At 33.7% G+C, this 25,993-nt stretch overlaps 1 protein-coding gene across 1 annotated transcript in view; it reads left to right on the top strand.

The window, feature by feature from the left end:
• Positions 1–4,107: 4,107 nt before the first annotated feature.
• MACROD2 (mono-ADP ribosylhydrolase 2) overlaps positions 4,108–25,993 on the top strand; it is a 2,426,984-nt gene continuing 2,405,098 nt past the window's right edge. Inside the window, exons 1-2 of the mRNA XM_007476657.3 lie at positions 4,108–4,599; positions 8,104–8,220. Coding sequence (XP_007476719.1) covers positions 4,554–4,599; positions 8,104–8,220 — 163 coding nt within the window. The 5' untranslated portion in view covers positions 4,108–4,553. The remainder of the gene's footprint in view (positions 4,600–8,103; positions 8,221–25,993) is intronic.

The following is a 25,993-nucleotide window of genomic DNA, read 5'->3' as shown; positions in this document are numbered from 1 at the left end:
AAATAACAGAAGAAAATAAAATAAAATGCAATTTTCCTCTTCAAAGGGAAAGCCTAATCCCTTCATAACTCCTAGAATTGTTGAGGCCATTTACCAAAATTACAAGGATCTGGATGCAACTAGAAATTATAATCCTTCAATCACATTTGAGAAATATTCTGTATAAAAAAAAGATTCTCAATGACTTTTTTTTAATATATAGAGTAATTTAGTTAGAACTCTAGACAAAACACTTTTAAGTGTCCCTTTCCATACCAGGAGCACCTATGTAAAATTATACTGAAGAGGTCAAATACAAAAATATCCTCTGAATTTCTTTACTAAAGGGCAACTAAAATTTCCCTAAAGGTTGCCTCCATTGTAGGAGGGTAATCTAAATAGAGTTCTCAACTCAACACTCACAAAGATAATTAAGTTGGTTAACAGAAAACAAACTTTAAAAAAAGCCTAAAGAGGTGTAGAACTCTTAAAAGGTATTAAGAGCATATGATTGATCATTTAAGGCTCTTCAGCCAGCAGGCAAGCCTCATTCTATAGACCAGTAAGTCCATAAGGATCAGACAAATAGCCTGGACTCATGTCACAATAGGGCAAGCAATCTAGCTTTAGGAACATTTATGAGCTATCAAAGAATGCTTTAGGCAGTGAAGTAGTTGGATAATTTTGAATAAATTAGCACAGAAACAACAAATATCTGTACAAACATATTCAAATAAGCAAGAGTTATCTTAAAGGAACTTGCTTCATTTGTAAAGAATCACACTGGAAAAGTCTATCCAATAACAGCCAAAAGCAAAAGAAAAAAGCCTAATTTTTCTCAACTATATCCCTAAGAATTAGTTTATCTAAGAATACTAGTACTGGGTGAAGAATCTTCCCACTAGATCCCTTCAAACAGAGAACCCTAAAATTATTCTCTTTGGTGTCCAAACAGTATAGCATTTCTTCTGGTACAATGCCCTTAATTTATATGCTGGTTTCCGGAGGAAGGCTGCTACTCCTCTCCTCATGAGAGGCTAGGATTTCTTATACTATTGCTGATGAGCCCCAACTAGTGTGCTTTCAATGGACAATTAGTCAACTAGATTTAATTACCCTTTACATATGCTTTTTAATAAGGTTGTCTAGTTGGAGTAGGTAGCACAAAATATCCACTCCTTAACTAAGGGTTCATTCTCCCTTTACAAAAGCCTTGGGTGACAAATCTTAAAGAATGATGATAGTGAGGTACACATGAAGAAAATACACATGGCCAAAGAGTAAACTCACAACTCCTGGTTACTGGAAGTTCCTTCTTTAGTCTACAGCTGGCATTCTTCTGTGCCCTAAGTGGTCAACTCCTTGAGGCTGTTTCCTTGGTGTGGCAAATTTGTCCTGAGTGTGTTTCTTATCTCATTAGGTAGATACTGCATTCGGCTGTTTGTGTTCCATTGGACACAGCTACAATGCTGTAACCTCCGGATCTTCTGACTTTCTCCCAAAGGTTGTATGTAGGTCAGTAGGTTGAAGGTTAATTCCTTCTTTGGAACTCACAATTCCTGGTTACTGGAAGTCCTTTCCTCTCTTCATAGAGCCTTAAAAAAACTTTACCTTCTGTCATAATCAATATTTTTTTGCTTGGGTATTGATTCCAAGCAAAAGAATGGTAAGAACAAGGCAATAGGAGTTAAGTAATTTGCCCTGCACACAGCTAGGGAAGTGTCTGAGGTCACATTAGGACTGACTCTCAATCTCCTGAGCCAATCTCCTGAGTAGTTGTCCTCTCTTCATAAAGTCTTCATGAAGTTTCCCCTTGGATGTAGTTCTTCACTAGGATCATATGGTCATTGCCTTAGGCAAGGCCCAAACTATAGGCTGCACTTTCTCCTGGTGCAAAGGGTCATAATTCTTGAAAATGCCTCTTTCCTGTCATGGCTTATTTTCTGTATCCATGTTTATCTGTGTTTTTCTTTAGCATGTTTTTTTCCTTGGTGTATTTTCTTCTTTCCTGGGCTTCATATTTTGGTTCTTCCTGGTTCAGGATCTTTGAAAATGTGGTCAAATCAAGGGACATTATTAAAACTCCCTCAAAGCTCAGTTTCCTTCTTGCTGCTCCTCTTATAGAGGTGCAAAAGTCTGCCTTGTCAAGGAATCTTTTCCTGTTTGGCTGGATCACTGCTAAACTGAAATGACTGTTGGCCCAACTGCCTTTCTTTTCTTTTTTTTTTTTTAAACTGTAGCCCAAGACATGTGATTTGATCTCAGACCAATCACAAGATATTTCTTGAGTGGCATTATTTGCCTTTCATTCAGTATCTAAAAATCCTAAAATCTTCCCTCCTTTTTTTAAGGACTTATTTACACATTGTATTAAAGTTATAGGAAATTTCCTAAATATCTAACAGTTTGCTCAAGTGACTGATTAATGGAGGTGGAGCATAAGTAAATAATGTCATTTTAGTAACAATATCTTCCAGATCATCTAAATGAAATTTTTATTAAAATACATTTTTTATTTTTCTCTTCATTTTGGTCTTCCCTGCATGCTTCCCTTGTTAAGGAAAGTAAAAGTCATTTAGTACTTAGTGGAGAAAAAGTTTGAAAATTTTGTCTTTTTTTTTCTTTTTTGGTTCTTTGTGGAATTTGAGCCTATTCTCTTGACAAAGACATTTTATATAAATATCAATAGACCTCTTTGAACAGAACTTTATGGCATTTAAACATGCATATCTATAAAAGTAGTATCTTGTGTCTCTCATTGTGTTCCCATTTGTCTTGACACCTATATATTTTATTTACCCTATGAATCAATGCCTCAAGATTTCTCATCTATATGTGTCCTAAGGAAATCCCCAAAGCTCTGTTCTCCTTTTTTTCAGGTATGAAATACCCAACATAATACATTAAATGCAGGAGTTGGACTGGAGCTTCCTTCCAGCTCTAAATCTATAATGCTGTCATCTAAACAGCTAAATGCCTGAGTGGGTTCACTCCAGCTTCCTCTGTTCATCTGATATGCAGTTTTTTTTAAACCTCACTCCATCTTTAAGTGTAAGTCAGCTGTAGTTCCTTAATAAATAACAATTGACTTGACAGCTAGCCCCAAATGTCACAATGTTTGATATTTAGAGAAGGACTAGCTCTGTGATTGCCTTTGAAAAGGATACTAGGGAAGATATTTCCTTTTCCAATGCAAAAGACCTCATCAACAGACTTGGGAGAGCTGCCTAGACTAGAACTGAGCAGTTATTGTAGCTTGCCCATGGTCACAAAGTCAATATGGGTTTGAGGTAGGATTTAAATGCAGGACTTTCTAGCCTTTAGAACAGTTTCCTACTTATTACACATTACCTTTCATTTAAATAGCACTTAATTTTTTTTCTTTTGTTAAAATGTTTTATTTACATTTTCATTTGAGCCTCATATCCCTGTAAGGATAGTACTCTATGTATTATGCCCATTTTGTAAATGAGAAAACAAATCGTAGTAAAAGAGTAGTTAGTAATTCACCCTTAGTAGCAAAGGTAGATATTTGAACTCAGGCCTGTTTGACTTTAAGGCCTATTATATGAAGTATCCACACCTTTGCTATTAGTACAAGGATGCACATGTTTCCTATATTCTGCTTGTTCATTGGTTTGTTTCCCTGATTGAACTCTCATCCAGTGGAAAAGAAGTTCTTTGAGGGCAGGGTCTGGACCATTCTTCATTTTCGCATCCTTTGCACATAACACAGCACTTTTCGCATTGTGGACGCTGAATAAATGCTTGCTGAATTGCTTATTTTTGATAATCTATCGATGTCTACTGTCATCCATCTAGTCCACAGATCCTTTGTAAACAGCTCTCTAAGGTCAACTCTCAAAACACTCGCTTGGCAAAAAAGGCTCCGCAGCCCTCCCCACCCCGCAGCACTAGTCCCTCCCTCTTGCTCCGCCCCGTCTCTTTCCACCCCCTTCTTTTCCTTCATTCCCTCCGTCCCTCCTCCCTCCTCCCTCCTCCCTCCGCCTCCCAATTCTTTTCTCCTCCTTCCTGCTCCCCAAACGTCCACAACGTCGGGATGAGGAGCCTGCGCCTGCGCCTGCGCCTTTGGACTGAAGCTCCTGCCCGCGGCGGGGAGAGCGGAAAGACTGGCAGGCTGTTCAGCCAATGGGAGGCATCATCGCCCAGCTGCTGGGAGGCGGGGCCTTTGCGAGGGTGTTAGGTTAGAGCGAGGCGTGACCTAGTTGACAGGCTTTGAGGGGCTTCTGCCACCGCTGCTGGTGCTGCCGCTGTCTCTGCTGCTGGTGCTGGTGCTGGTCCTGGTGCTGCTGTCACGGCTGCAGCTCACGGGGTGTCCTGCAAAGGAGAATCGGAGCCGGAGCCCGAGGCGAGAGCGAGCTGTGAGGAGACGGGGAAGGGAGAACCGGAGGAAGGGGGGACGGCGGCGGCTGCTGCGGGCGGGGGGGCAGAGACTCTTTCACTTTTTGGATTTCCCCGAGTTCCCCCTCCCACCCCGTGCGCGCACACACCCCCCCTTTTTTCCTGTGAGCCTGGGGAACTTGCAGCTCAAAGCCAGCCACCCCCACGGCAACATGTACCCCAGCAACAGGAAGAAAAAGGTGTGGAAAGAGGAGAAAGGTAACCGGCCCCTTTATTTTCTCGGGGTAGCTTATGGTTTGGGGTGACGAGGGAGTGGGGGTGGGATTGCTGTGCGCCGACCTCCGCTTGGGTTGCGGTCCCTCCTCTCTTCTGATCGCTCTCTCCTCTGCGCGTGCTTTCTGTTGCTCTGGGTGCCCCCCGCCTCTGCCCCCATCCCCGTACTTGCACACATGAGTGTGTACATACACGTGCATGGACACACACACACACACACACATACACACATACACCCTCACTCCTACTGTCCGGGTTCCAGTCCTCCCGCCAGTCCTTGCACTTTGGGCTCAGGTGTTTGTTTCTGTCTTCTTTTGGACCTGGAAGAATATTGCCCTCTTCTTCCTCTCCCCTCCCTCGTTTTCCAGCATTGGCTGGGACCTTCACGCATCCTCTTGCACGTGCTGACCTGACTGTCACCTGGCAGTGGTGCCTTTCTATTTTCTCCAGCTCCTACTAAACCTCTCTGCTCCACCCCCACCTGTCCCGTCCTTGTTTTTAATTGCATAAACTGACCCCACTTTGTAGTGTTGTCATTCCTCCCTATCCCATTTGATTGAAGTGTGACATATCTTTACTAGAGAGAGATGGATATATCCAGATAGATAAGTATACTTGATATAAAGTTGACCTCAAACTGTAGGGTTAGTGTAGGATAAGTAGTTTCAAAGAAATCTGTGCCTTTCCCCCCTTTCTTGTCCATATGTTTTTCTTTATGTCTGATCCCTAATTCATAAACTGAAGTTTCTTGGAATAAGCTTATTATTAATTCCAATCTTGGATTGATTCCTGAATTTTAGTGTATATCAAGACTTGTCCAAGGCAGTTTGATACTGTCAGTGTCATTGATTTTGAGTTAAAAAATAAGTTGTTTATCATTGTATATATCTTTTTAAAGGGAAAATAATTTGGCAAGAAATCATATCTTTATGCAAAACTCACTCTGACATACTTTTCACTTCTCTTTCTCTTCACCCCTTTGCTTTTAACAAAAATATAAAAGCATAGGGTGCTGTTACTCTCTGCATATCATCACCCTGTAAAGTAATCTAAGTGTATGCAGTATATTCTGTTTAGGAATATCAAGCAAGGAATAAATGGAAAGTTGAACACCTTGTAAACTGTTACCTAAAAGTTGAAAACTTCAATTTCAAGTCCCAGTCCTTGCAAAAAGGGCAAACAAAGGAGATGGAAAGAGGTTTAAAGTGAAAAAGAGGAACTCCATAGAACCTTTCTCAGACAGCACCACTGGGAGGCATTCATCCTCCCTCCCTTTTAGAATTTTGGTAAAGGCCATTATGACAATCATAGGTCAAAACAAATCCTGTCAAAATTTGGTATATGGAAGATTGATGTATTTTACTGTAACCAATTTACTACATAGAACCACAACCTTAGAAAAATGATCTTTAAAGAGATTTAACTTATGTGCCATTTTATTGTAGAATTTTTTAAATAGGCAACTAGAATATTAATCTAGCATTCCAGTAAATTTTATCAATGATAATGACATTAGGACTCAGCCAAGTCCTAATTGGAAAGGAATTTAGTAAATAGTAGACAACTAAGATAACTGTAGTTGGTAGCAAATTTTCTTTTTGTGGTTACAAGTTATTTTAACTACAGAATATATAGCCTTTTTGAAAAGACATGATTTAACCCTTGTTTTACTTATTGTTAAAACCCCATACATATATCTTTATCCATGATCCTGAGATAGTATAATTAACAATTGCAATTTTAGGGGGGAAATAGAAAAACCTCTTTTTATATATTTTGATTAAAATGTAATGATTACTTAATATGTCCCTCATAACAAAGGAATACTTTCCTACTTTAAATGATTCTACATCATACATGGTTGTCTTTTAATAGCCACAAAGCTATAAATGACAATGTTTTAAAGTTACTTTTCCCATAACTTTCATTATTTGCTTCTGTTAGAGTAAAGAGAAAAAGTATCAGATCATAAGATCACGTAGAAACAAATGTACATTCATGATAGAGTATAATAATAAAATGTCTATGGGCCAAAGCTAAATTAGCTATTTATTTGTAACTTTTATTTCAGAAGAGACATTTTGTAACCTGCAGTTTTTAATGTAAACTTAAGTGTCATTTTGTTTATGAGTTATCTCAGTATTACTATCATATTACTTTCATGAACTTTTAGTAGTCTTTAGAAATTGTGACTTTTTTTTGTTTAAAGTTGTTGAATTGTGAAGTAATGCTGACCTTCCTCACTGAACTTTTGAGACCCAGTATAACTTACTTGAACTCAATGTCATAAATAGAGGTTTTCTTACTTGCATTATTATTTTAGATAACATGGTATATTTTTTGGTGTTTAATATGAACAATATTTGTTGAAAAGTGAATGGCTTTGATTTTTAAGAATAAATTTCACAGTACTGAAGAAGGTCCTTGTATTCTTTGGTAATCAATATGTTTTTTAACATTTTTTTTCCTGGTTTAAAGAAATAGCCAGCTAAAGTTCTCAGGTCAATGGCTCTGCATTTTTGAACCCCAACCTTAAAAGACCTATTATGCTGGAAGTGGCTTATATTTGACCTTGGTATATTTTATAATTTCAAGTTTTCAATGTGAATTATCTTCTATATAGTAGGTTCTGCTTTCGATATTTTGTTGTTTGATTTTTTGTTTCCCTTATTGTTGTTTTTGTTTTCTCACTTAAAATTTTAAGTGACTACAGAATGAAAAATGTCACAGGACATTCTTATAAGTTATTACTAACTTTTACAAAAGCAGTTATAATATCTCTGAACCTAAAATACTGAGAAGCAGTGTGCTATATAGTAGATAGGTCAGTATGAATTTTGTCTCATATTCTGTGTGACCATGGACAGTGTCCTAGATAAATCACCAAGACTCTTATATTGCAGAGGAATTGATGATCTGCATTGGTAAATGGAATTTCCTCAACTGGAGTTTCCCAAGCCCATGAAATCATAGATTTAGATCAACTTCCCAAATCTCGGTAGTAATTAATTATAGTAAATGTTTTTTATATTATTTTTAAAAGAATAGCATAAAGTAATCTTCCTCAACTAAACAGAGATGTTATGAATGTTATTTTCCTGAAACAAAATTTATTTTGCTATTATACTTAATGGGTAAAAACATTGAGAGGCAGAATAGTATAGTGCAAAGAACTCAAAAGAACTCTTAATTGGGAATATGGTGACAGAGTCTATCAGTAGTGGAATGAAAACAGGCAAATCATTTCATCTCTTTGCCCCTCAGTTTTTCTGCAAAATGACATTACTCTAATAATTTCTAAAGTTTCCATTACAAAATGCTATGACTTACCAAGTATTTAATATTTAAAATTCTGAACTTGTTTTGTCAAATTATTTAAGAGCACTTCCATTTTTTCATAAGGCCACTAACATTTTAAAGTTAAATGAAAAATAATATTAAGTTTTAAAGTTTAAAAAATAAAAATGATGATTTGCATTCTTTTAAAAGAACGTTTACTGAAGATGACCTTGGAAGAGAGACGAAAAGAATACGTGAGGGATTATGTTCCTTTGAAAGACATTCCATCATGGAAGGAAGAAATGAAGACCAAAAGTCAGAATGACGGTAAGTTTTAAAATGTCCTGCAGTTAGATTGTAACTTTTTATCTAAGACTTCAGCAGGGAAGAGTATAACTTTATGTATAATTTCAGCAGAAATTGGTAACAGATATTAAACAAATAGTATAAAAAGGAGGTGCCACTTTCTGCTCTTTGAAATTATTATTGGGTCACCATTCAGATTCTACCTGTATATTTTTTTCCTAATTAAAATTGAATTAATGTATGTGAATAATGTTACTATGTAGGCTACTTTGTAGTACAGCTGAAAGAACTCTAAACTTGGATCCAGAAAGACAGTATTGAATTTCTACTTTAAAAAGTATATATTGAAAGACCTTGGCTAAAACTTTTAACTTCCTTGATTCTTAGTTTCTTTTTCTTTAAAAGAAAGAAAGAAATGTATGTATGTCCTCTTTACAAAGTGGTTATATAGTGTTTTATGAAATGTAAAACTTTAAAGATTACCAAATAATATTGTCATTACAATTATTACTTGAAGTGTGTATTTTTGTCTAATTCCTAGACAAAATGTTGTATTTTTGGTATATGTAGCCGTCCATATATCCATATCTAGTTTCTTAAAAAGGAAATTCAAGTAAAAAAATCATTTTTAAAATTTCTTTAATAAAATCCTGCAAAATGAATCTTCTGAACTTTCCGACAAATGGCTGGCATCAGCCTTTTCCTACCACAATTTAACACATAAGGATTTTTTTACATTCTATACATTATGTATCATGCATACATGCTTTCCATTAATGATATTTAATCAATACTTGGTACACTGAAAAAAATAGAAAAGACAAGAATTGAACATTTTTATCATTTTTAAAGTTGCTTTAAAAAAACTTAAACTTAGGAAATGAGGACAAAGACATTAAAGAAAGACAGACAGAGACAGAGACAGAGACAGAAACACCTCTCAGTAAATTGGAGGGAGGGTGATGAATTTTTTGGTCACAGCCACTCTTAGAGACTGTTTTCTAAAGCTCAGAAAAGTTGAGATCTGTGTCAGTAGAGGGAGTACCCATACCAATGAAACTATATATCCTTTAAGAATGATTATATATTTTACATGTGTTGAATAAAAATATTTCTGATGTCTTTCAAAGTAAGTTTTAAGTCCAGTTAAAAGAATGTTATTTAAAATGTTAGTTTGTAAGGAGGGAGCAAACTTATAAATATAATTCCATATTGGAGCTGGAGCTGGAATAAAACTGGATTAATAAGAAATATATTATTTTGCCATAATTGAACATAGTTAAATTTTCAATGGAAGACTTTATTTTTGTCCAGAGTACAGACATTTTAGCACAGTGACACCATGTAAAATTATACATGTGATATATATAATTATTTTTAATTTTCTCTGCATAATTTAATGGAATTCAATTTTTCTTCTTGGATTAGGTTAAAAGGTTTAAAAGTATGCATCAACTAGATTTTATTTAAATTTTAATAAATATGTTAATCTGATAGGTTGAAAAGTTGATGGTTAGATTAGAGTAGAAAGTGGGTATTTTAAAAATCCATTATATCTTTTTGTTTATCATCCCTCCATACATTTGTAAATATTTTGGGTTAATATATGCCAAATTGTTGTATATTTGACATAATAAAAAATAACAGTTTTGCAAGTGCATATATCTAGTACAAATTTATATATATATATATATATGTATATATATATATAGTGTAACTTTCAGAATTTTCAAAGGGAAAAAAGATTTGATAAATGTTTTAAAGGTTAGATGAAATTGGTATTCAACCTCAACTTTTTTCATACTAGAGTTCTATTAGAATGTCACCCCATTGCTGCATATATGGTTTACTGTCTTTGAATGGAAGAAAGTAATGTAGAGGACACTTGTTTTATTCCTACTACTTATAGTGAAAATCAGGGACCATATCTAGAATTGAGTTTCTTAATAACTACTTGCTTCTAGGGAAGTATAGCATTAGAAAAAAAAAACTGTCATGATTTAATTCAGCCAGCATTTATTAAACACCTTCTATATCGGAGTCACTGTGTTCCCTCTTGGAGATATGAAGACAAAATAAAAAAAATGATTCCTATCAACATGAAACTTATTTCTACTGGGGCAGTAGTACATGACAGTACCATGGTTAATTTAGTAGAACTCTGGTTTGGGAGTCAGGAAGTCCAGGGTTCAATTTCTACTTCAGACACTTAGTACTTGTGTGACCCTGGGTAGCTCATTTAACATCTCTGAGATTAATTTTTTTCATTTGTAAAATGGGGATAATAATAGTACCTCTCTCAAAGCATGTTGTGATGAACAAATGAGATAAGGTATGTAAAGGTCTTTTCAATCCTTTAAAGGCTATGTAAATATGAGCTTCTCTTGTTATTAATACATGACAACACGGTAAGGGAAAAATAAAGTAATATATTGTGGGCCATACTACTAGTTGAAATATTATCTGATAAGGACAGAGTACTTGGAGTGTCCCAGTCACTGCTTTTGGATCCTTGTATTAATGAAGCCTTAAATCACATTAGGTTTTTTAGGTTGCCATGTTGAATAAGTTATATTGATCTCATAGTTCATTAAAACCCACACGTGATAGTTGTTTTGTTTCAATTACCATCTAGCCATATCATCCCCATCCTATACTTATGTATTTTTTTTTTACCTTAAGCATAGTGCTTTACATTTGCCACTATTGAGTTTCATGTAATTAGATTTTCATCATTTTCCCACCTATAAATCATTTTGTTTTCTGGTTCTATCATTGAATGTATTAACTACCTGTCTTAGCTTACTTGTCCTTTATAAAAGAAAAAAATCAACCAAAGTCACCGATAAAATGGTGAACAGAATAAGACTAAGGATAGAACCCTATATTACTCCATTAGAAATATCCTTTCAAATTGACATCAGTCTATTATGGTTTCATACTTTGAATCCAGTTCTGAAACCAGTTCATATAAACTCTACTGTTATTAAGACACATATCTTCAATGTTATCATGAAAGATTTTTTCAAATTCTTTGCTGAAATTCATAAACTTTAAACTACCCTATAAGGTTTTTCCTCTAAAAAGCTGCTCTACTTGGTTGCTGTGTAAACTATAGGTAAACCACTTATCTACTCTGAAGCTCAAAACTGAGGATCATATGTAGAATTAGGATAATACTTGCAGTACCTACTTCATAAAATTATTGTGGTACAAGCACTTTGTAAACCTTAACATGCTTACAAAATGGGAGTTACCATAAGTACATTATCGTTCCTTTACCAAAAGTAAGTTATCATTATCATAGTTATCATTCCTCTTGCTGTGTCAAATGGGAGTTATATTAGCAAGTTACCTATTATCATATCCATGATATTTCTCTGATACGAGAGTCTAGCCTGTCAAAAAAAGACATAGGACAGCAGGATCCTAGAATTTTTAATTGAAAGGGACCTAAGAGGCCATCTAACCCAAAAAAGAATTTTGACTATAATATACCACAGAAGTGTTTGCCCAGCTTCTGTTCCTAGACCTCAAAGGAAGGGTAACAAACTATCTCTGGAGGCATCCCATTCCACCTTTGGTCAGTTCTAATTGTTAGGAAAGTTTTTTTCCTGATTGTTGCTCTTGCAATTTCTACCCATTGTTCTTGGTTCTATTTTCTTGGACTAATCAAAACAAGTTTAATCTCTCTTTTATGTGATATCCGATCCATTACTTGAAGAGAGAAATCCCATCACCCCATAGATTTCTTTTTTCTAAGTTACACATGCCTAGTTTCATATGATGTAAACTCAAATTCTTTCACCATCTTTGCCCTTCTCTGGACTTATGGCATCTAGAACTGAATACTATATTATAGAAGAGATCTGATGAGAGCAGAGTACAGTAAGTAGGACCATTACCTCCCTATTCCTGGAAGCTTTGCCTCTCTTAATGCAGTTGTCATATAACATTAATTCAGTTCAATATGAATTGAACTTAAAGACCACCAAACTCCCCAAGTCTTTTAGGATAAATGTCTTATAATTAATTAAGCTTGCCCATCTTAAACTTGTACAGTTGAAATTTTTCTACTCACATAAAACACTTTACCTTTATCTTTATTGAATTTCATTTTTATTAGATTCATCCCAATTTTCTAGCCTGTCTAGACACTTTAGATTCTGACTTTCTTATCTTCTGCACTAGAATATTCCTCTCATCTTTTTGTTATCTGCATATTAGAGTAACATGTCATCTAGACTTTTATCCAAGTCATTGATAAAAATGTTAAACAACACAGGGCCAGGCACATATTCCTGGGTGTAATTCATTGGAAACTTCTTGCTAACAAATAAGTTCAATATTGAGTTTAGTATTCCAACAAGTTCCAAAAACACAAAGTTGAATAATTGAATGCTTATCTTTTCATCTCCATGGGAATAACATAATAAACTTTATTAGAAGCTTTGTTAAAATTGAGATATACCATATATTCATAGCATAGCCCTTATCTTCATGTTTATTAATCTTGTCCAAAAGGGAAATGAAAAGTAGTCTGGTATGACCTATTCTTTATGAAGACATCCTAGTTGTTACTAATTATTAATTCCTTTTTTGGATGTTTGTCAACTATCTTTTTACTGCTCTATTTTAGAATTTTCTTAGGAATTGAAGTAATACTCAGTGGCCTATAGTTGTAAACACTATTTTCTTTCTTTTTTTAAAAGTTTGGATATTTCCTTTTTATCAATTTTGGGTTGCCTCTTCTGTTTTCTATGATCTTTCAAGTACAATTGAATAGTCTGTCATGCTTGATCAATAAATTAGTCTGGCATATGTTGTATTTAATGAGAGTATCATTGACAGTGGACTTAGCAGTTACATCCACAAGTTATTTGAGGATGTAGTTTATTTGGGTAGGGTGATTTAAACTCATTGTGGGCAATTAGTAGTTTTTCACTCATTATTTCTCACTATTTTCTCATTTATCTTGCTTTTCAGCTGCCTTGTTTTTTTCCCTCTTCCTATTCTTCCTAGTATGCAGATGATTCTCCTTGATAAGGAAGACAGAACCAGAATAGAAATTGAGTAGTTTTACCCTCTTTTTGTTGTCTGTGGTCCCATTTGTCTTAGTCACTGTCTTGATTTCCTTATTTCCACTTCTCATTCCTATTTGAATTATGTCTATATGGTTTTGTTTTAGTGAGTTTCTCATTCCACTTGAATGATTTGCTTTGTACAATATTGGATCCTACCTACCTCCTATGTGCCAAGCACTGTGATAGGTACTAAAAATCCAAGTGTATAGAATGAAATAATCCCTACTTGTAATAGCTTACATTCTAATTAGAGAGGCAACAAGTACATATAAAAATATATGTAGCAAAAATGTTGTTAGTCAAATACAAGATAGTTTGTAAGGGAATGAACTAGAAGATTGGGGCATCAGGAAGAGAGGTACATTCTAGATATGGGGCAGTAGCTATTGCAAGGCCAGGGAAAAGGGAAATAGAGTGTTATAAATGAGGAACTGAAAGAAGACCACTTAAGCTGAATCTTAGAGTAGATGAGTGATGTACAATGAGGCTAGAAAGATATGTTTGTCTAGTTGTGTGGCAATAGGAAGCCACTGGATTTGGTTGAACTAGGGAGTTGCATGCTTAGATCTGCACTTAAAAATTATGTTAGCAACTGTGTATTTGATAGACTAATGTGTTGAGAGACTTAAGACAGGGAAACCAATTAGGAGGCTATTGTAATAATCTAGGCAAGAGATGATGAAGGTCTGAATTAAAGTGATAACTGACTGGAGTGAAGGATACACATATAAGAGCTCTTGTGAAGAATGAAAAGTCAAGATTTAATAACAATTGGGTAGGTAGAAGGAGGGACTGAACATAATGCTGAGATTATGAACAAAATCTTGAGGCTTGAAGTTTGGTGGTGCCTTTGAAGATAAAGAAAAGTTTGCAAGAGAATTGGGTTTGTGGGAAAGAGAATGAGTTCAGGTTTAGACATGCTAAGTTTAAGATATCTGCAGCACACTTAGTTCAAAAATTTCAAGTTGGCAATTTAAGACCTAGGACTGAAGTTTGGGGGAGAGGCTGAAACTGTATATACGGTTCTTTGAGTTATGTGCCTAGAGATGATAGCTATTTTACTCAGAGAAACTGATATGTTACTGAAATTGTTGAGGGAGAATAGAACAGAGCCCAGGATAGAATATTGGGAGAATACCTGCATTTTGGAGTGCTGAGCTAGTTAAGGACTTTGAGGAATACTTAGGGAGAAGGAAACTAAGGAAATTTCTCTCAAACTGTTTAAAATCTGTTTTCCCAAAGTTGAGGATACATATTTTCCTCTTTTTTCTTTGACAAACATGAAGAAGAAATGGCCAGTTTCAAGGATTTTGCTGTTTATTTTTTGCATGTAAGTTTCATTTAGTGTATTTTCTCTAGTTGCTTTAATATGAATTTAATAAGTAAATATGTACTTTATACATATGATTTTTCTCCAAAGGCACAGAATTATTTTTGTTTTGAATCACTCAGTTACTTCATATATTATTTTATGTGTAGTATTACATTAAAAGCAAGAACTATTTACTTTGAGAATCCTGATTATATTATCAATATAGTATTTGTTTACTGATAAATTATTTGCATATTAATTAGATGAGGAAGTCCTAGGATTTTATTTCCAAGTATTATCCACATTTTTATTCCACTAGTATGTTGAAAAATAACTCAATATGGGAATAAAGAATTGAGAACTGACCTTGAGGATTATTAGTTAAAGAGTTGTCTCATTTATTATTTTGTATTCCTTCAATCATCCTACAATATTCTCTGAACAGAGTGGATAGGTATTTTACTAAATATTTTTGAGTGAATTATTTATATCAATGCAGAAAGTACTTCATAACAAAATAATATCACTTTTGAAAAATGCTTTGAGTGGCATAACTCATAAGTTGAATATATTGTTAATATTAAAATGATCATCTTCAAATTATAGTATGGTATAGATGTTTTAATCATTTGTATGATACCACAGTATTTTATTATGATATTCAGATATCCTCATAATTTATATTTCCTTTTATTAGCATCCCAATTAATGTTTCAGACAGAATAATTGAAAATGTAGTTAAATATTATGTTTAAATTTAAATGAATTAAATATATTGGTTATTTATTAGTAAACATTACTTTAGTAAACAATGTGAGTAAACAGTAAAATAATTAGTAGTAAACTATTAATAAGCACAGTAGTTAAACATATTATCTAAATGTTACCCTACAATATTTAAAAGTTTATGCTCTTTCAGAAAAATGAGTTTTCATTTTAATATGCTTTGCTCAACTTAATATTTCATATTATAATATTTTATATTTACATATCTAAGCCAATTTCTTGAAAGTCTACTAAGACTTTTGGGACACTGTATTTAAGGACAACATCATCATCTTAATTTGGAGCTTGGACCATAATGAGTTGGAGAAATTCAGTGAGTTGATTTCCTTAGAAAATGAATTTAAGGAGAAACCAAAAGAACAGAGAAAAACTTAGTTTCATTTAGAACACTTAAAAAAATAAAAGTCAGTGGGATCTTGATCCTAACATTTGCATAAAAATAGAATAATTTGTGCATAATTACATTCCTCACTCAGGCATAAATATTTTCTTAAACATATATTTGGAAAAGTCAGTCAACTTACTTGTCCTGTTAAAATATTGAAGAAATGATTAAATTGTTTTTTTTTAAACCTTTACCTTCTGTCTTGGAGCCAATACTGTGTATGTGTATTGGCTCCAAGGCAGAAGAGTGGTACAGGCTAGGCAATGGGGGTTAAGTGACTTGCCCAGGGTCACACAGCTGGGAAGTGTTTGAGGCCAGATTTGAACCTAACACATCCCATCTCTAGGCTTGGCTCTCAAGTCACTGAGCTACCCAGCTGCCTCTGATTAAATTGTTTTTTTATGCATGAAAACTAAGGGTTCTGTGTCTTGGGTGGTATTATAATACTTGCCTCACTACCATTAGTTTTCTTCTTTCTTGATTTCCTATTTTGTACATTATCAGAACATTATTCTCAGAACAAATTCTTAGGTAATACTTATTCCAGCAAATTTCTGTTTTATGTGTATATTTTTAAAATGTGAATTGAGTACTATTTGTATTAGCCTTGAATTTTTTAAACAAAGCAAAAATGGAAAATGAGTTTTTCTCTTAAGAAAATGAATATATTCTTGATGTTGAGAATATGAGATAAAATATGCTTTCTGCATATTATCTTATTCTGTACCCTTTCCTAATCAAAAAAGTATTATAACTTTTAGGCTATTTTGTAAAATTGTTCTTGACTCTTTTGCACATTGTTTTAATTGTTGTAAATTCAAGTGTTTTCAAATAGGCTAATGTCTAGCACTAGCTGTTCTTTTCTTGCTTTTTCTTATAATCTTATTTTCTTTATTCTAACTATACCAGCTGGGAGATTCTTTATGTGGTCTGTTCTTATTTTACAAATATTTGATTTTTGAAGTTCACAAGTAGTCTAAATAATATTTTAAATATAGCAAACTGTCTTACCTGAGCATTATGATATAGAAAGAAGCTGAATATTATTCATAAAAACAAAGAGCATCTGTGAAATGACTTTTAAAAAATATGATATGATTTCACGAGTATAGGGAGCCCCAGGTATGGAAACTATCTTTATTAATTTACCCTGGAAACTCATAGACAACTTGTAGTCATAGCAATATATATGGAGACTTGTTGAATTATAGAAAAAAAGTCATATTGAAATGATCATGAACTAGAAAGAATATTTCGAGTTATGCCTAGTCTAAAGTAGATACCATGGATACTAGATTGTTTTTAAACTTAAAACTTATTTTTAACCCTAAACAGCTCACGTGAAGAGGCCTAGAATTGATGCTCTCTTTCAGGGATGACTTGGAACTGCCCTAATTGGACTGGCCATGGCAGTGTAGTTACAGATCATATATATTTGCCTTGTTTCATTCTCTAGCTTTTCCTGGTCAAGAACTACTTTAAGCCTTCAGTAGTACTGACTTAGTGGTTTGTCTTATCCCCTTTATTTTTTGCTGACCTGGACATTTTTTTTGCCCAATGCTTTTCTTTCTTTCTTTCTTTCTTTCTTTCTTTCTTTCTTTCTTTCTTTCTTTCTTTCTTTCTTTCTTTCTTTCTTTCTTTCTTTCTTTCTTTCTTTCTTTCTTTCTTTCTTTCTTTCTTTCTTTCTTTCTTTCTTTCTTTCTTTCTTTCTTTCTTTCTTTCTTCCTTTCTTCCTTTCTTCCTTTCTTCCTTTCTTCCTTTCTTCCTTTCTTCCTTTCTTCCTTTCTTCCTTTCTTATTGATAGAAACAATAGGATTTTCTTTTTAAATTTCTCTAGTGTAAAAAAAGTTTAGCATGGATCAAGTGATATCTCTTTGAACCTTGGATGCAAAATTTCAAAAGACTCTGGAGCCTCATAAGATTTATAGCAATATTATATTACACATGTTAACACTGAAATAGAGAATTGTTCATGAAGTTTAGTGACAGTCACTATATTAGGAAATATGCAATTACTTTTAGTACTGAAGTTGAGGTGGTTTGGGAACCTGAAAAATAATTTGCACAACTGAATTAGATAATGATATCGAAGCTTTTATCTCAGTGTAGAGGCAAGCTTTTTAGGTACCTTTATAAGGTACCTGTGAATTAGTGATAAAGTATATAGTAGTAAAAATAAAGCAAAGGCTTTACAGAAGAGAAAGAGCCTATGGTAGTTCTGTTTCTGTGAATTGTATTTTACCATGTGGTTGTCTATGGTCATATGACTTAGAATTATTGTATAATATTGTCTGTATAATATGTCACTCTTGGATGCTTTTGCTAAGAGGAAAACAAATGAAAACTTAAAATCTTTTCTTTGGATTAGTTGAATTATCTTTCTTTTTTAAATAAAAATTGTCAAATAGAATGTTACATAGGATCTTATTCTCAGTTCTGTTATTTAGGCCTTGGCCTTTTTCCTTGGGGAGGAGATACATTATTATATCCATCTTATTCTGTCTGAAAAAATATATTTAATGAATAGGTTATAGTACTGAGTACAGTTGACATTTCAATGACAACAGAAACCCCAAAACAAGGAAAACCCTTTATTTTTCTTAGGCTGAATTTGTCTTTGGCCATTTTTGCCTGTCAGGCTTTCAGAGGCTGTAGACCAACTCTCATCAATACTGGCCATGGATTTGTTTTTTGGGGGGAGAGAGATGCTAGAATTTTTTTTTGTTGTTGTTGTTTCTTTCTGTTGGCAAATGGGGTTAATCAACTTGCCCTAGGTCACTCAGCTAATAAGTGTCTGAGGCCAAATTTGAATTCAGGTCTTCTTGACTTCCAGGCCCAGTGCTCTATCCACTGAGCCACCTAGAAGCCTCCAATTTGTCTTCTCTGTTTTTGTATGCTCAGTATTCTTGTCTTGCAGAGAGACCAGTTCAGATGCTCCTTTTTCTGTGGAACCTTCATTAATAGCCAGATGCTTTCTACTCTCCCCATCCCTTCAAATTGTCTTGTATTTATTTCTTTGTATAAATTACACATTGTATCACCTTCATAGAATGTACCTTCACAGAGTTGTGAAGATTAAATGAGATAATATAAAGTGTTTTTGCAAGTTTTACTTGCAAAAATGTCAGATATTATTATTATAATCTATAATTAGAGAATAAACTGTACCATATTTGTACATAATTGGCACTTCAAAGTTTGAATTCAATTGGATTTTAAATAGAGCATTGTTTAATTTTTAAAAAGAAGGAAATATGACTTATGGAGGAGAATTTTACATGGGAGCAAATAGGTGGGGAAGTGGATAGAGCACAGGAACATTTGAGTTCATATCTAGCCTCAGAAACTTACTAGCAGTGTGACTCTCAGGAAGTCACTTAACCTGTTTGCCTCAGTTTCCTCATCTGTAAAATGGGGCTAATAATGTCACAGGGTTATGGTGAGTATAAAATGAAATAATAATTGTAAAATGCTTAGCACAGTGCCTGGCACATAGGAAGTGCTGTAAGAATGTTATCTATTATTATTTTAAAAAATTAAATAAAAGTAAAAAGTTAAGAGTTCTACAGGTTGTATATTTTTTACATACTTATGGAATTCATTAATGAGAAAAACTCTTGTAGTTGATATATACCACATGTAATTGGAATTACCTACTTCGGTTGTGCTGTGTATTGGTCTTTGGCTCACTCTGTTATCCATAGATAACCATATGGTAGAAGCAGAATTCACAGAAACAAAACTGCATAGGATCTTTTCTATAAAACCTTTGCTTTATTTCTGTTACTGCCTACTTTATCACTATTTCACAGGGGATGAAGAATATATCTGACAAAGCAGGAACTATGGTAAAGATAAAGCTTTCTGAAGCAATAGTCTCATACCCTGACCACAATAGAAACTATGGCTCCTGCTTTCTGTTTTTAGTCTCAGATGTCTCCTATTTCAGATAATGGGTATTCTATATTAAAAATACCATATTCACTTTCAAAGAGCATTTAAATTCTGAAGGTCTTGACTGTGGTCACCATTGCCTCTAATAATAAAAATGTAAAACATCTAAAGGACAGAATTACAGGAAGTCTTATTGAGCTATTATTTAGACTAGAAGTCCTTATTTTCAACTTCTTCCCCCATTTCCCCCCCCCCCCATACTACCTAGCCATTTTCATTTGTTTCTCATAGGCATGTTCACTTTATGACCTCTCTCCCCATCTTTACTTTCTTCTATTCCTATAGCTATGTAACTAGAATAGGGAGACCCCTGTTACTGAGTTCTAAAACCAAACCAACTAGATGATTGATTACCAGTTCCCATAGAATGAAACTTCCTTGTCTCTAGTCCATTCCAAATGTTATAGATCTACTTATCTCTTAGGTGATCTATATTGATTATAGATGAGAAGTAAAATATTTTAAAGTACTTTGTGTTTTTCAGTGCTTATACCAAAGAATCAATATTAGCAGCTTTAGTTTATGAAGACAAGCAACTATGCCTATTTTTGGGGTGCAGGATAGGATAGTACAATATATAAGCAAATTCTTGCTTTCTTTTGTAAATACAATAAATGAAATCTAATCTTGTGAAGCAATTTTAAAGTTATATTGTAGAATTTCTATCTAAAACCATTAAATAAACATATGTATCATTGAATCCTTAGAATATTATACATGTAAAATATAATAGAAATTGATATCAGATTTGTGGCAAAAGATGTTACAATATTATTAGATTTGTTTAATATTTGAAACCTCAAATATTGTCAAGTAAAGGCTTAGGAAATAAGCATAAAATTTACTATTTGAAGGATAGTAGGTTAATTATTTATAATTTAAAATAATAGCTTAATTTTATTGTGATTCATGCTGAATTACAATTGAATAGAACCACTGAACATACAATTGAGTTAGGTCCCATTTATTCAATTCTCTGTAGTATCTTTGTAGAACTTTTATATAGACATCTTTGGGAAATATGCCTCCCTAATTATTTGTATAGTATGGGTTTTGCGAACTAGTATATGTGTCTGCTTATGACAATCAGTTGTACATGCCATTTTCAATAGTGATGTGATTTTTGATGATTAAAATATTTAACTTTTCACTTGGCATTTAGCTTGATGGTATGGTTCTGTTTTTCAGATAGCACTGGAAGTTGAGGGGGGAGGTGGGTTGAGAGAGGCTACCAGTTGTTATTCCACTTGAACTTTCATGATTTGATTATACCCTTACTTTCTTTGTCATACCAAAACGTATTTAAACATTGGTTGGATTTTGTGATTAATAGACAATTGTAACTTCATTTACAGAATATAGGTATTTGTCTATTTTAATGGTACATCTTTGCTTGTTATGATGATGAATCTATAAGGGGAAAAAACTAACCCTAAGTTGAGGCTTTCTTTGTATTTCCTTAATAATTTGCATGTGACTGAAATTGGCTTCTCATTTTGGTTCTTATATGCCTTCTAGTGTGTTAGTCAGTAACTAGCTCATAGCCAGATCCTGTCAAATGTGTCTCCTCAAGTTTATATTCCAAATTTGAGCATTCTTATACCTGCAACTACTTTAAATGTAGGAATATTATTTCTGTAATTATATATTGATTTGCAAGTAGAGCTTAGGAAATAGAGCTCTGGATTCAAAGTCAGAAAGACCTGAAGTAGACTTCTACCTTCTGTTTTTTTAACTGTTCAAATCTGGGTAAGACACCTCATGAGCTCTGGATGTGACATTTAACCTCTCTCTTTTGTAAAATGGACATAATTGTATTTCCTACATCACAGGGCTGAGGATGAAGTAAAACAACATGTAAAATACTTGAAAAACATGGTAAGTAAATGTTAGTAGTCATCATCATGATAATGTCAAACAACAAACATTTAGTAATTACTATGTTCCTGATAGTGTGCTTAGGTTCTGGGTGTACAAAGACAAAAATGAAAAAAAAAATCCTACCATTAAATATTCTTGGAGGAGACAAAAAAAATATAGGCTTACCTTCTGGTTTTCATGATATCTAGAAATTCATCATACTACAAAATGAATAACTCTTGCCCCTGACTCTCCTACTACTTTCAGCCTATAGGTAGGGAATATTGTTTTTTTAGTTTTCCTCTTCTCATTTTTCTCCCTTCTAAATAGTCCATTTTACCCCTCAAAGGATTTTGTTCTTCCTTGTTGCTCTTTTTTGCTTCCCACTTTTTCTTTACCCTCCCTTTCATTGTGTGTATTCAGAGGACTTCTATGACTGTTCAATTTTACCAAATTAATGCCACAATCAGGTCTTTTCAACTAATAAACAAACAAAACAAAACAAAACCTATAATGCTTTTTTTTAAATATTCCTTGAACTTAGTTCAACTTCATTTGAACTTTGGGTTTTTTCAATGTTCTAATTGGTATGGTGGGTGTATATTAAAAACACCAAAAAGCCCCAAACATGGATTATTTAAGGATTCTAGTTCACTCGAGTCTAGTTATTTGTCCTTTTAATGTTACATTTGTAATATTTTCTTTGCAATCTCCAGATAGAAATATGAAAACATAATCCTTTACTTATATTGCCTTTCTGTTTTAATGATTTTTCAAAGAAACATTGGAAAACTGTTGCATACCCAGGAAAGTTCCACTAGGATGATGAAGTGTCAGAAAACCTTGTCATATGAAGAATAGTTGAAGGAAATATATATATATATATATATATATATATATATATATATATATATATGTATTCAATTTTAAAAACAAAAGACTTAATTAGGGCGTGGGCATGATGACTATCTTTAGATTTAATTCAATAAATATTTGTTATGTATCTACTGTGTTAAGCACGTTATTGTTCTAAATTCTGGGAATATGAAGATACAAATGACAAAATGGTTTTGAGTTTTTATTCTTTTGGTATGAAATGCACACAAATATGTATAGTACAAGTCAGGAAAAAATGAAAACTAAAAAAGAACCAAAATTTTCTTGAGAAATTTGAGAAAAAGGAGGACATTTTTATGTGAGGATTAGAATGTACTTTGTGGTAGAGGTAGCGACTAAGTTAAACCATTAATGAAGAGAAGAATGACATCAGAAAGATAGGAGAGTGAATGCATTTAGATGATTTTAAACAATAGATTTAGAGCTGGAAGGTCCCAAGATGTAATTCAAATCAACCTCTATAATATTCAAGTAATGAAACTTAGGTGTAAAGAAAGAGGTTAAATGATTTGATGAAGATGTATTGTTAATTAATTTATGGAATTATGAAATTGGAGCAGGTATGCCTGGGTCTTTAGGAATTCTTGGGAAAAAGCCATGATGGTAGAGGGAAAGAAAGCTTCACTCATACTTTAATAAGGCATAGAGGGTTTCATGGGTAAAAATGGTGCAGAAAAATATAGAGATAAATAATATAAGGGGAGATACAAGAGACTGATCATGTGGGTGATATAGGAAGGCAGGCAGCATGGAGAAAAGGATGAGGGTTTTAGAATCACATAATCATGGAGTTGGGAGCATTTCATCTGCATGAATCCTTAGGATATGGAAGAATATTGGGTTGAGGCAAGAATTTGGGTCTCATTTTGGTAACATTTTGGTAGTGGACAAACCTTTGTGCCTCCTCAAAATTAGTTTGTTAACATATTCATATCATTTAAAAATTACCATCAATAAATATATGGTACTCTATCATCAATATATTGCAGCTGTCTGGGAGCCCCTTTGAGTTTTATAGATTATATGACCAAAAGACATCAGTGCCTAACTGACTTCTCCTGATTTAGCACATATTCTCAGGATGTCATTTTTAGTTAATATATGATACAATTTGCAAGTGACTGTATGGGATGGTCTATAAGTGATTTACTTCTGGATTCCACTTTACGATCTTACTTTCTGTTGTTGCTTATTTATACTGGCTATTTATAAACTTACTACGATAACTAGAAGGGGGGGGGATTAAGGAGACCAGAACAAGATACAGTTTTTAACACATAAGGTAATAAGTGAAGTAAGAAGAAAAACTAATTTAAACATAGATTGATTCTCTGACTCCAAATCCAGCACTTTGCACTGTGACATTTTTCCCATTCCAAGCATAGAGGATATGGCTTGTGCCAAAGTGTAGAGAGGTTGGAGAAAGCATGTGTTTGGGGAATAGCAGTCTAGTATGGCAAGCATATATTGCATATGAAGGAGAACAGTATGAAAATAGGGTGCATGGAAGTAGGGCTGTTGTATGGAAAAGAGATCTTGAGGACTGAAATGGGCTATTTTGAGAGGTTAGAGAATAAATGAAATAAATTATAGGATTTAGAGCAGGAAAGGACCTTAGAGGACATCTAGTCAATCTTGCTCATTTTATAGATCAGGGAACTGAAAGCCAGAGATCAAATGGTTTATCATTGTCATGAAGTAGTAGAGCTTATATCTAAATAAGCCCAGGTTTTCTTGAGTAGACAGAAGAGGTTTTCTATACTTCCTTTATCTTTTTTACTGAAAAAAAAAGTTCTAGGAGAGGCTGCATATGAACTTGAACTAAAAGATATTTGAAGGATGATTTTATTCTTTCCAATTTATAATGTTAATCCCATTTTTATAATTTTTGTATAATGCTATTTTTCTTCCTAAATTCTCATTTCTTTGTGTTACCTCCAATTCCATAAGCTTCCTTTTGGTCACTGAACAAGATTTTTCTTGAAATGAGGCAGCTAAATTCAGATATGAACAAGTTTTTAATTGCTTGAAGACCTTTGTATATATAGTTCTTATTCACATGTATATTGGGGTTTTTTTTTTGAGTGTCAAAGTTTTTCTAGCAATACAATTTTATTTATTTTTTTTATCTTAGATAGTGAGCTATTTTTAACCAATTAATTAATTCATTTAGTCAATTTAGAACCTTATTCCTTGGTTACAAGAATTATATTCTTTTCCTCCCTTTTCTCCCCCCCACTCTTCTTGTAGCTGACACACAATTCCACTGGGTATTACATGTGCCCTTGATCAAATTGTATTTCCATGTTGTTGATGTTTGCATTAGGATGTTCATTTAGAGTCTATATACCCAATCATATCCCCTCAACCCATGTAATCAAGCAGTTGTTTTTCTTCTGTGTTTCTACTCCCACAGTTTTTCCTCTGAATGTGGATAGTGTTCTTTCTCGTAGATCCCTCCAACTTGTTTAGGATCACTGCATTGCCAATATTGGAGAAGTCCATTACATTAGATTGTACCACAATGTATCAGTCTCTGTGTACAATTTTCTCCTGGTTCTGCTCCTTTACTCTGCATCCATTCCTGGTGGTCATTCCAGTTCCCATGGAATTCTTCCAGTTTATTATTCCTTTGAGCACAATAGTATTCCATCACCAACATATACCACAATTTGTTCAGCCATTCCCCAATTGAAGAGCATCCCCTCATTTTCCATTTTTTGCCACCAAAAAGAGCATTTCCATTTTCCATTTTTTGCCACCAAAAAGAGCACACTTATGAATATTCTTGTAAAAGTCTTTTTCCTTATTATCTTTTTGGGATACAAATCCAGCAGTGCTATGGCTGGATCAAAGGCAAACAGTCTTTTAGCACTCTTTGGGCATAGTTTCAAATTGTCCTCCAGAATGGTTGGATCAATTCACAACTCCACCAGCAATGCATTAATGTCTCGACTTTGCCATATGCCCTCCAGCATTCATTACTTTCCATTGCTATCATGTTAGCCAATTTGCTAGGTGTTAGGTGATAATTCAGAGTTGTTTTGATTTGCATTTCCCTGAATATAAGAGATTTAGAACCATTTTTCATGTGCTTATTAATAGTTTTTATTTCTTTAACTGAAAATTGCCTATTCATGTCCCTTGCCCATTTAGCAATTGGAGAATGGATTGATTTTTTTGTACCATTGATTTAGCTCTTAATAAATTTGAGAAATTAGACCTTTGTCAGAGGTTTTTGTTATGAATATTGTTTTCCAATTTGTTATATCCCTTCTAATTTTGGTTGCATTGCTTTTGTTTGTACAAAAACTTTTTAATTTGATGTAATCAAAATTATTTATTTTACATTTTGATTTTTTTCTAACTCTTGCTTGGTTTTAAAATCTTTTCTTTCCCAATGATCTGACATGTATACTATTCTGTGTACACCTAATTTACTTATAGTTTCCTTATTTTTATGTAACTCGTTCACCCATTCTGAGTTTATCTTGGTGAAGGGTGTGAGATGTTGAT

The sequence above is a fragment of the Monodelphis domestica genome, chromosome 1 (assembly GCF_027887165.1).
Source record: "Monodelphis domestica isolate mMonDom1 chromosome 1, mMonDom1.pri, whole genome shotgun sequence".
Classification (NCBI taxonomy): Eukaryota; Metazoa; Chordata; class Mammalia; order Didelphimorphia; family Didelphidae; genus Monodelphis; species Monodelphis domestica.
The sequence above is the reverse complement of the archived record's forward strand: the minus strand, read 5'-3'. Positions and strand labels throughout refer to the sequence as shown.